The 12,746-nt window shown below is 41.0% G+C and overlaps 1 protein-coding gene across 3 annotated transcripts in view; it reads right to left on the bottom strand.

Annotated features, from left to right (window-relative positions):
- Positions 1-11,145: 11,145 nt before the first annotated feature.
- PAFAH1B1 (platelet activating factor acetylhydrolase 1b regulatory subunit 1) overlaps positions 11,146-12,746 on the bottom strand; it is a 179,690-nt gene continuing 178,089 nt past the window's right edge. For all 3 annotated transcript variants that reach the window (XM_073616703.1, XM_073616705.1, XM_073616704.1), the window contains one exon: positions 11,146-11,366. In XM_073616703.1, coding sequence (XP_073472804.1) covers positions 11,293-11,366 — 74 coding nt within the window. In that variant the 3' untranslated portion in view covers positions 11,146-11,292. The remainder of the gene's footprint in view (positions 11,367-12,746) is intronic.

Genomic DNA, 12,746 nt, shown 5'->3' with positions numbered 1-12,746 from the left:
ATGTGTTGCTCTTTATAACCAACCCCAGGATCACAATGCCCAACTTATTGAGCGTCCTTAGACAGTATGGGGAAGTATCAAATTTTAAAATTAATTTTGCAAAGTCTGAAATCCTTAATATAAATTTAAGTAAAAACGAGGAAGAAAAGTTGAAAAAGGAATTTCAATTTGTTTGGAAAAAAGAAATAAAATATTTAGGAATAAAACTAGCAAATTCATTGGAGAAGATCTACAAATTAAATTACATCCCATTACTAGATGAAATAAAAGCAGAGAGTAAAAGGATAATAAGTAAACCATTATCATGGTTTGGCCGTATTAACTCTATAAAGATGGTTTTATTACCAAAAATCATTTATAAGCTGCAGATGCTATCACTGGCGCTCCCACAGTTCTACCTTAGAAAACTGAAATCATTCATAATGAAAACGGTTTGGAAAAATAGGAGGGCTAGAGTCTATTTTGATACATTAAAACAGGAAAAGAAAAAAGGGGGCCTGGCAGTGCCTGACTTTCAAAAATATTATAAGGCTATATTGGTGTCGAGAGCGATCGAGTGAGTTAGAGAAAATAAGGAGAAAAGATGGGTGAACATTGAAAATAATTTGAGTAAGGCACATTTAGGTCGTATAATTTGGAATCCCCCACATTACAGAATGATAGATGAAAACACACACACATTGACAAGGGTGGTCCTTAGAATTTGGGACACGGTATATAAACAATTAAATAAGACATTTAATTCTCCCTTAATTGCACTTAAAGAGAATGATTATTTTGCACCGGGGAAAATGAGTATTGGGGGTAACTGGATTAAGGATGATAGGGCACAACTAAGATATAATAAAAAAGGGGAAGATTGTTTCATTTCATGAGTTAAAGCACAATAAGGAAGCCTGGGTGATGGATAAATGGAGATACCTCCAGTTGAGACATTTTGTCAGTAGCCTGCTACAGCCAATCAGATCTGGAGATGACATGTCGGAGTTGGAAAGGCTGTGTCTGGTAGATAGCACCAAGGGCATAATCTCAAAAATGTATAAAGTATTGCTGAAGGCGGGGGGGGGGGGGTAGGGAGGTGCCTCCATTTATCACAAAATGGGAAAGGGAAATAGGATCACAGAAAGATAGTAACACAATAAGGAAAATTTTAGATCTGGCCCATAGTTCGTCGGTGGATACCAGTATAGCCGAAATGAATTATAAAAGTTTGACCAGGTGGTATGAAACCCCAGATAAAGCTTGTAAATACCAAAGGGATAAAACATCAGAATGTTGGAGGGGGTGCAAGTGGGTGGGCACCATGGCCCACCTGTGGTGGGATTGTCCTAAAATTAAAGAATACTGGGGAAAAATTTAAAGGTTCATTAAAGAAATAACTAAAATAGAAGTAAAGGCAGACCCTTGGATAGTATTACACCATGGAATAGAGGGAGAGATAAAAACATACAAAGAATCTTTAGTGCCACACTTATTAAATGCGGCTAAGAAACTCATTCCTAAAAAATGGCAGACAGTAGAGAGCCCATTCATTTGGGAGTGGATTGACGCAGTAGAAGGTATACGTTATATGGAGGAAGGAAGGTACGGGAGAGACGGCGGCAGAGAGGAGGAAAAAAATAAGTGGCAGTGTTGGAAGGGATTTAAAAAAACTTGGAGCTTCGCTGAAGGACTGAGAATTTGATCTGAAGCAGGGAAAGAATCATATTTATTGTGCACAGATGTTGGGGTGGGTGGGGTTATAGGTATTTGGGGAGTAAGGGGTGAAAAGAGGCAAAAGACCTCTAGTATGAAATTTTTGTAATAATTTTTTGTATATGCATGAATAAAGCTACAATGATGTGAAAATGAGAAGGGACAAGGATGACACTGAAAGGTGAATTAAGTCTCTCAAAGGGTTCGCTAAGGTGGCAAAAAAAAAAAAAAAAAAAAAGGAGGATATGACTCGCCTTCCGCCGTTTCATCGCATAGAGATTCAGATACTCTGAAATTAATGTTTTTTCAATGTCAGGGAAGGACAAAGTTTGTTGACGTCCAGGATGGTACTAAAGAAAGTAAAATTGTTTATTTGGACAAAAATGAAGTCCTTTTGATAGCAGAGAAACTTCTGCATCTTTCATATCCCACTGAGATAGGTTAAGTACGTTAACAGACATCAGTTGTTGGTTCCGCAGATGGCAATTGTTCCCATAGGTGTGTTCGTGTGTCCCCCTCTCCTTTCCTTCTTGCCAAAACCTCCCACCCCTTGGCTTAACCACTTCAATACCAGGCACTTAGAGACCTTCCCGCCCAGGCCAATTTTCACCTTTCAGTGCTGTCGCAATTTGAATGACAATTGCGCGGTCATGCTACACTGTACCCAAACACATTTTCTATCATTTTGTTCTCACAAATAGAGCTTTCTTTTGGTGGTATTTGATCACCTCTGCGGTTTTTATTTTTTGCGCAACAAATAAAAAAAGACCGAAAATTTCGAAAAAAAACAAGTTTTTCTTTGTTTCTGTTAAAATTTTTTGTAAATAAGTACGTTTTCTCCTTCAATGATGGGCACTGATGGGCACCGATGAGGTGGCAGGAATGGGCACTGATAGGCGGCACTGATGGGCACTCAGGTGGCACTCATAGGCGGCACTGATGGGCACTTGTAGGTGGCATTGATTGGTACATATGGGTGGCACTGATGGGCACTGACAGGTGGCACTGATAAAACATTACTGGGCAGATCTGGGCCAATCAGTGCCCATTTGTGGGCACTGATTGGGCACATGTGGATGGCCATGGGGTACATACCTGGCCATCCATGTTGCCCCTTCCCTGGTGGTCCTAGTGGCGATCCCTGGTGGTCCAGTGTGGTGATCTGAGGGGGGGCTGCGCTGATAAACAATCAGCGCAGACCCCCTCTGCCAGGAGAGCCGCCGATCGGCTCTCCTCTACTTGCGTCTGTCAGACGCGAGTGAGGAAGAGCCGATCAACGGCTCTTTCCATTGACAGCGTGATCAGCCGTGATTGGACACGGCTGATCACGTGGTAAAGAGCCTCCGCCGGAGGCTCTTTATCAAGATCGGTGTAGCGGTGTGTCAGGCTGACACACAGCTCCACCAATCGCCGCGATGCGCGCCCCCGGGGGCGCGCTGCGGCATGTTATCCTGCTGGACGTCATATGACGTCCAGTCAGGATAACGGAACCACTTCCCGGATGTCAATCCGCTATAGGGCGGGCGGGAAGTGGTTAAAGACTGAATTAAGGAACCAATAATCGTACCTGACGGCTTATTTTCTCAGGCAAAGAATCAGATGCAGTTGTTGCCATTGTATCGAGGGACTCGCCTTCTTGATCCGAAAAGCTGACCCGCTTTTTGGAGCGATGTGTGCATGGGATTTTCTCCATGTATAGACTGTTGGAGTGCAGTCAACCTGATCCCTGTTCATCTTTTCCCAGCAATGACATCTCTTTCCAATTTGTTGAGTTTTCTACTCTATCAAATTCAGAGAACTTATTGTGACTTTTTTATCTTTGTTAATTCATGCTGGATTATGGATATGTCACTCTGTAGTCGCTCTAAATCTTTGTTTTTTTTTTCTTTTTGAGCCAATAATTATCTGTAGGCGTTTGAACGAACATGCTGATAAAGTATCCGTCCAGTCTTTTTTCATGCAGTCATCAAATAATGGGAAATTCCTTGATCCTCAATACAGAAGGTATATGTTCTAATGTGAGGTATTCTGTGAGGATTTTAATGTCCCAAAAAGCCCTGATTTCCTTTGGCATCAAGCTCTCTGCTTTCCAAAAGGACCGTTGTAAAGACATACCTTTGTTGTCACATGTGTGAATAGGTCTGATCGAAGAAGATTGTCTGACGGGGCTGTGAGTGTCCTACTAAAACCAACATCGAATGCTGTAGGAGCTTGTTGTGGTTATTCCATGATATAGGACCGTGGGGGAGTCAAGGTTGAACAAAGCTGTGTGAACCAAGAAGGCATGTATTAGCATAAAATCCAGATCCACAGACAGGAAAACCCCACTCCAAGTGTCTGATCCACAAAATCTCCTCCCCCATCAGGTGCAGGTGCCTGTAGCTGCAGGCATCATCCCGGTATAACAAGTGAAAGTTGTGGGCGGTGGAGTAGTTAAAAGTGGCTGTAAAGGATTGTTTTTTTTTTTTTTAACCAGCAATAGAGCCTAGAAGAGGATTGGGGCTGCTCTGTGCAAAACCATTGCAGAGCAGGTAAGCAGAACACGTGTGTGTGTATATATATATATTATATATTTTTATATATTTATTTAGGTTGTCCCGATACCACTTTAAGACCGAGTAAGAGTACCGCTACTTTTTTTTTCAAATACTCACCGCTACTTTTTTTTTTAATGTCACGTGACAGTGTTCTTTTTGGGGTTTTTTTTAACAATGCTTTTTTTTTTTTTTTTAGGGAGGGAGAGGGTGGATGGTGTCTGTTTTTGTTTTAAAATTTATTATTTTTTACAATAATTTTTTTTTATTATTTATTGCAATACTTTTTTTTTTTTTTTTAATCAGCCCTGTTGGGGGGCTTTGTGAGATATCAGGGGTCTTAATAGACCCCTGAAATCTCCCCCTTGAGACAGAGAAAGAGACCGAGGATAGAGATTCCCCAGTTCCTTTCTCTGCAGCCTCAGCTGCACTGAAAATGAATGGAGAGAAGACAGTGGCTCCTCTCCATTCATAAACTGAGACATCATAATCACAGGAGATTACAATGTTTCAGTTATGTGAATGGACAGAGTCAGTGATCACTGACTCTGTTCATACATCAAAGGAAGGAGGATGACATAAAGAGGGACAGCAGAGCGGAGGGGGACACGGAGGAAAACTGGAGGGGGACAGCAGCAGAACGGCAGGGGACACAGAGGAAGAAAGGAGGGGGACAGCAGAACGGCGGGGGACACAGAGGATGAAAGGAGGGGACAGCAGCAGAACGGAGGGGGACACGGCAGAAGAAAGGAGTGGGACAGCAGAACGGAGGGGGCATGGAGGGGGACTGGAGGAGGATGCGGTGACAGTCAGAGGTGATCGTGTGTGGGGGAGTTACAAGCACCGATCACCGCTGTATAGATTTCACTAAAGCAGCTGGACTAACTGTCCAGGTATCGGGAGCATTTGCCCAAGTACTTGGGCAAATGCTTGGTATCGGGACAATATATATATATATATATATATATATATATATATATATATATATATTTAAAAAATCCTTTACAGTTACACTCCACCTGGTGGATGAATTCAGATCATAGTCCTGCAGCATTAACACCTTTAGCAGTGAAACCAACAGGATTTGGGAATTGTGAGGAGGCTTCTGCTGTTCAGCCTAATCACAGAGCGAGTCTTCTAAACCACTGCAAGTGCAGAGGTAATGCCAATGGCTCCTAACCTGGAGATCACCGTGTTTCCAATTTGTCACCAAAACAGGAGCTGTAAAGTGTCCAGCGCAGAACTCCATACCAAAAGGTGACTTGCAGGCTACCCCTGCAACATCAGAACCAGCAGGGCCTGGGTAAATAGCTGCAACTGTCGAAAACAACTCAAGCAGCGATGTTGAACAGTCTTGCTTGAAGAAAGAAGAAAAAAATGCTAGCAAAAAAAAAAGGGTAAGAATTTTTGGTGAAGACCGGAAGGATAGCCTCCTGGGATATTAGCAAAAACCTGATACCATAGTGGGAGTAGTTCTCCTGGATCAGCTCACATATTTTTCTGTTCGCTAGTGTTTTTAAACCTCCTGCAGATGGCCCTATAACCTGACAGTATATGACATTGTGTTCCTCAATGAAAGTGAAATACATGTATGTAGCACTGTACAGCAGCAAATCAGTTAACTAGGCTATCATTTCTACTGGTGGAAGCTGGAGATACTTACACAATTTTGAGAGCTTATTGTACCAGGTGGCAGGAAAAAACAAATTTCATGCACAGAATTTGTGGCTGGCTTATACAGAGGGCTAACTGGACCTGACCTGAAATAAGACAACCTGCAAGAGCAATTGGGGGGGGGGGGGGCATTTTGAGAGGAAAGTGTGCATAATGGCACAATATGACAAAAGCCCTGGGGTGGGCCACAAAAATGTTTGTTTTATTAGCATAGGTATGGGCTGTCAACTACAAAACTATGAACACTCTGAAAATCAGATACAGAACAGCACCCTAACAAAAAATGCAGGTACAGGTAAATGGCCATTTCCTAGGAGTTAAAAAAAAATATTTAGTTCATTATGGAATTCCTTATTGCACCCAACAAACCTTAATTTACCCTCAGGGGTAATTATTGGAACCAGAAAGACAGAAGGCTTGGCCTGAGAATTCCTTACAGGTAGAAGGAACACCATACATTACTTTTAGCTAGCACAGAAACTCCATTGTCTGTAACAGAAGGCCAAAGCTACCAGAATTCCAAATTGGTATATACAGACGAGAAAAAACAGGCATCTAGTTTTATATGCATTTAATAGTTTACCAATTGGTACAATAAGATTTTCTTTAATATGCAGAAAAACGAATAAATTTTGTTTTACACAGTCTGAGAGCAACAAATCTTACTGTAAAACACAGAGCAGTATTATATACATTCCTTTACTGATTTTTATAATCGTCCTTTAATTGTGTCACTTTCTTCTCTGTTAACGCTTACAGTCTAAGAAGAAAAAAAATCCTCCAAAATAAAAACCTTTCCGTTTTTCTTACGAAAATGGACACTTTCTGTCATGTCCGTGTCAAGGGTCTACTAGACTGAAGAAACGGTTCTTCGAGAAAGGTGAGGAATGAGTGTATGTGTGTGGGGAAGGAGGAAGGGGGGGGGGGGGGGGGGGGGGGGAGACAATGTCAGCCTGGAGAACAAAGTAGCCACTTACATGATAGTGTGGATCAGTTAAAAAGGGCTGTTTAAAGAAGTTTCAGTTGTGACTTGTAAATCCAAAACTTGGTTTTAATTGGGAAACATGTCTCAGAATTTACATTCACCACAAGTTTACATCTGTGTAAGTATTAATTTATTAACTAGAGCTACTATTTTGACAGATCTTGTAAGTGCCTGTTAATATATATATTATTTTCCATATGACCAGGATTATCAAGTCACCACCGAACAATAAAATAAAATAGCATGTTTAAACATCCCGTGTTTAGGGCACTGGCAGATTGCAAGATAGAGTTCAATCACCAGAGGGTTTCACATAAAGCAGAGAAGAGGCAATCAGGGATAAGCAGGGTCTGACAATAATAGACTGGGCTTTGTGGGTCTAGAGTCCGTTTTTTAATCTACAGTGCTCCACGGCCCTGGACAACTTGCTAGTAACTAGTTACTGTTTGATTAGTGCCTGGGCACGTCATTGGTCACACCAAACTAAAGCAGGACGGCTTAATCTTCTAAAGTGCAAGATGCTAAACAGACAGCAACAGTTTTTCACTCAACCACCCCACATTTCTGGTTATTTATGTTAGAGCGACACATTTGCACTTTTCAAGCTAAACTGAAGTATAGGCAACAGAAGTGTCCATCAAACTGGAGGCAACTTTGTGACTATTGCCTGTTGCTGGCTTGCATGGGCATCTTCAAAGTGGTCACAGTAGAGGCACCAACAGCACAAGTTCAGCATTGCTGCAAGATAAGTGATACACTGCTCCAAAGCACGTGGAGTCCTTTTCTGTTCCACAGAAGTGTATAGTGCAAAAGCAATTTTCACTAATAAATAGGTGTCGATGCTTTATCCAGCTATGCTGTGCTAAATTTCAAGTTTGAGTTATAATGCCTGTTATTCTGACACACATCCTTTCCCCCGGCGCCATTTGGCCGTTGAATGCCTTTTGTTGCCGAGGTTGGTCTCGATTCTCCAGTTATGATTTGCTGTTTGTAGGACAAAATATTAAATTTACCACAGGGAGCAAAGAACGACTTCTAAGTGACCCCAAAAAGCAACAATGCATGTAGTGACTACAGCTATGACATGGAACTTCCTTTTGGTTTTAAATTGCTAAAAAGGCATTTCTGCGAGCTAAAGCCTTTGACTAGGCCTCTGCAGTATCTCTGAAAAGACAGTAACACTACAAAGCAGATCAATAATGCTTCAACATACTATACAAAATGTGTCAATGTACAGGTAAAGAGGCAATAAGGCACACTCACACTTGCCCAATCACAGAGAGTTCACATGACAGCTGACCGTACACTGAACATCAGCTGAGGAGTCCATTACATAGTATGCACACCGCTGACAATTTAATGAATTCTAGACCAAGGGATCCTTCAAGTACATGTCTAAAAGGGTAGATGAGAGTGATTTGGGAAAGCACAAAAAACTTGAAGACAAAAGAATAATAAAAAAATAAAAAAAAATAAAACCAACACATTTGTTATACAAAATGCATTTTCTAAGAGGGCATTGGTCTGAATTCTGTATTTTTTAATAGGGTGGGTAGAGCAGACCTAGAAATTTAGCTAAATGTGTTGAACAAACCATGAATGTGAAAGCGCTCTTGGTGTTGGGGAGCAAATGGTTACTGATGTTTCAAAATAAAATTGCCTTTTATATTCAAAAATAGTGTAGTGTGACTTTTTTTGTATTTTTACGTTTTTTTAAATAAATCCTTGCTGGATACAACAGGCCAAACACTTACTAAACTTAAAAGCCTTTGTGCAGTTTTGGTTGTAATATTTAGTCAACTTACACTCGGGAGAAAAAGAAAAAAAAAAAAAAAAAAAAAGATTATACATAGCAGCCTGTACAGTGAACTGGACCCAAAAGAAAACATTCAAAATTTGTGGGCACTCAAAATGAAACACCTGTGAATTACTCCTATGGTTTTGCAGGGTATTTTTATTGGTGGAAGAATTTTATGTGGGGAAAAAAAAAAAAAAAGGAAAAACGTCAATATGACAATGATTTTTTTTTTTTTTTTTTTTTGACTATTCCACAAAGGGAATTTTTTTTTTCTTCATTTTTATTTTTTACACAAACGGCTTTGATATTTGACATGGTGACTACTGTGAGTACAAACTTCAGGCATCAGAATAATTATATATGCTTGATTCCAAAGGTGCTTTTTGAAAAGGAATGGTTAGATCTGGTATTAAAACAAGAAATCAAAAGAGAATGAACACGGTCACTGCCCTAAGAGTGTGTGGGCCAGGAATCACCCAGGTAAATCTTGAGTGTCAAAAGCAATAGTAGGGAAAAAAAAAAAAAAAAAACAAACACATCAGTGGCTGTTGCTCATGAAGAGCTGTCACAATTTAAAGTCTATTTGCGTCAATATTTTTTTGAAAGTACATTTAAACTAGCTGGGTTTTTTTTTTTTTTTGCAGTATGATTTTTCCCATTTTTTTTTCATTTGCATGGCATTATGCATGCTTGGAGTATTGACAAATACACACAAAAAAAGGGAAAAAAACCTCAAAAGAAGGTACTTGTAAATGTTGCGACTTCTCAGGTAACCAGTTTAAAACGGTCTACAAGCTGCTTAGTGGTATTTCAGTAACAAAACATACATCCAAAGGATGTCAGAAGGCTTACAGGCAGTTGCATGGGCAGGTGGAAGGAACAGCTTTATCTATTCATCGCCCCCTTATTTGTAACGTGTTCATTGGTGTCATCTCATTGGAAAGGATCAAATCATACAACAAAATAGAGCACTGATGTGCAGAAGGCCCACCTCTGAGGCATTTCCATTGAGCGGAGGTTTTGATGGGTTTCAGGATTAGTGCAAAGCATTTTTTACAACTTCACAATGTGCCTGCATTTACTAAGAGAAACAGATGATCAACTATTCCATCCATGGATTATAGCATCTGTTCCTCAAGAACGTGCCTAAGAAACATTGATTTTAATGAGTGCAATGACTGCAAGCTGCACCAGCCCGAAGCAACTTAACAAATTAGTAGTCAGCTTAGTAAAAACTGAAATTTGACAGGCTACTGAACACTGCACTCATTGTACTTTGCAAAACCTATATGATGTAGTTACCTGGTCTTTAAGGAGTGGTCAAAGTCAACATGAGCCTTTATGCATTCAAAATATCTTACCTAGAAATCCTTAGCACAGTTAACATTTTCAGTCAATTATGTGTAAACCGAATACTTTTTCCAAATTATTTTTTTTAACTGTCTTAAGTACCTGGCAGCTGCTGCAAAAATAGCAAGAAACAAGTAAGACTTTTCATATGCTGCCTTGTTATAAATTAGCTGACCACACAGACTTGTGTCTGGTTTAATAAAAAATTCTTGCATGTGGCTTTCCAACTTTAGCATTGTTTGTTTGGGATCTGCAATATGGGCAATCAAAAAATTCTAGTTAATTGAGAAAGGTTTGTAGGGCAGCTTTAATTCATTGTTTTAGATGAAGGCATGATGGCAGCTAATCCTGAGGCACAAAATGGTGGATTGACAGAATAAAAAAAAAAAAAAAAAGAAAAAAAAAAAAAAAAAAAGGAGGTAAGACAGCACATGGTTTTAAACATGCAGGTGTTCGTAATTCGAAACAAAACAAACTGACAAGTTTGTTGCATATTTTCTTTTTCCTTTTACGCTAATGAAAAGTCTTTGGTTGCCATCCAACAATTACCTCCTTAAAGGCCATCAAGCATGTAATGCCTCGTACGTACCCTGAAGTGGCGATTTTTAGACACTAAGCAAGCATCCAGATTTGCATTGACAAAAATTAAATTAAAAAAAAAAACAAAACAAAAAAAACACAAAAAAGAGGGGACACACATGCTGCGGGGGAAGTTTAATACCTGCAACAAAGTATTTAGTGCCATATTTTGCAGTAAGTTTACATACATAAAAGACAAGTGCTACTGCTACACAAACCTCTGACTCTGTGGACACTCCAACACGAAGTGTATATTTTCATTTTAAAGCTCACTAAAATATTGTAATAGATCCACATTACTTTTCAAAAAGCCCCACAAAAATGTGCTTCTGAAGTGAGCCAACTGATCCAGGAAACCACAACCGAAGACAAAAAGCGACAGGCATGATTCTGCGGGACACCCCAGAATTACCTAGTTCTTGCCTGTTAGGTCTGATGTGACCAATGCCTGCCCATGTTCTTAAACCTATGGTACTTCTAGACAACGTATGTAAATTTACAGTATACAATTTGGATTCACCATGCATGAATACTTTTTGTGTAACATTTAATAAGCTCAATCTACATCCAGAATAATTTACATGAAAGGACAATAGGTATTTAACAGATGGGTAACCATGGTATCTGAGTGCATCCAGAGGAGAGGGAAGAGCGATGGGAACCAAGGTGAGTTCAAATCAACGGCACTCCCACACTTTTACTGTTTGATCTACGCTTCCAGTGACCACGTAAGGTGCAGTCTTGTGGAAATCTAGAAAAGACACCAAAGAGTTTATCAGCTTACACACTGCATAAAAGATTCAAGCTCAATCTTCACATGAAAGGTTAGTTTACAGTAAAGTGCTTACAAGTTTACTGCTGTATGGATATTGATGTGACTACCAAATATTTTAGAATAACATTAAACAAATTGTAACGTTGTTTCACTGGAGGACTGTATGTCAAGTACTGAATTTAATTGAGGCCGGGGGAGCCTCGAGGGTGGAGTCTGATCTGACGCAGGATTCCCTGCCACATTCACAGATAATGTTATAAGCAGTGTAATCAATGATAGGAAAGGGTTCATGCCTTACTTGCACCATCTCTACTGCTGTTCTGCATGAAGACATAAAGCTGTTAACCCCCCCACAGGACCAGAAGTTTAGAGACATGAAGGGGACAGGCATCCCTGTAGTGAGGATTTCTCCATGATCCAGCTGCCTGCACAATGTGGGACATCCTTCATTACAGGCAAGTGATGTAGCACCCTCTACTTAGGTGCTAGAGGTTAGGATTTTTGTAGTGCAGGTAAATTTAGCCAGGCCTAGCTGGAAGCTAGGCCTGTTTGTTTTGATCTGTGTGGGCTCCACTGTCGTCTCCCTTTTCCTTCTAGAGAATTCTAGGAGGGGTGGGAGCTGTCTGGGGTATCTAAGGGAGCCCTGACCAATTCCCAACTAGGATTGGCAGGGAACAGGCCTCCTTGAAATACTTGGGGTCAGCTCAGCTGGGGAGGAGAGATCAGGTGGAAGAACGGAGGATGGAGTGCTAAGCTGTCGGGGCCTTGGAGGGGGCACCCCAGTCTGGAGGGGGTGACCTTGGGCCTGGGACTTGAGTGCAGGACAGATCCCTTCAAGAACCCATGAAAAATCTGTACAGGAGGCACAGAGAGGAGTCAGAGGACAGCAGGAGCTAGTGCTGCCGGGGAAGTCTTCAAAAGGGAACCACCGGTTTGCAGCCAGGAGGGCTGGTGAGTGACATGTGAGGATTGAAATGTCACGGGCAGTGAAGACAGGCAGCTGCAGCCAAGAGGGCTGGCAGGGCCTGAAGAGGACTTACTGGGAGCAGTAGTCCACCTAGGACAGCTAGCACGAAAGACTTCCCATTTTTGCTACATTAAAGGGGCCCGCGGTCCCTGCCTGCAAATGGCGGTAACTAAGGCTTGGCTGAGTCAGTGTTAGGCCTAAACACTCTGACTTTCACACTGGGATCGCATGGGAGGCGGGTTTTCAAGTGCTATTTTTAATGCTAAAACACCTGAAAAATGCCTTTAGTGTGAAAGTAGCCTAAGAGGTGTGTGAGAGAGAGGGGGTGTGAGAGAGAGAGAGAGGGGGTGTGAGAGAGAGAGAGAGGGAGGGTGAGAGAGAGAGAGAGG

This window comes from Aquarana catesbeiana, linkage group LG02 (assembly GCF_042186555.1).
Source record: "Aquarana catesbeiana isolate 2022-GZ linkage group LG02, ASM4218655v1, whole genome shotgun sequence".
NCBI lineage: Eukaryota > Metazoa > Chordata > Amphibia > Anura > Ranidae > Aquarana > Aquarana catesbeiana.
Note: the sequence above shows the minus strand (reverse complement) of the source record. Positions and strands in the feature narration are given on the sequence as shown.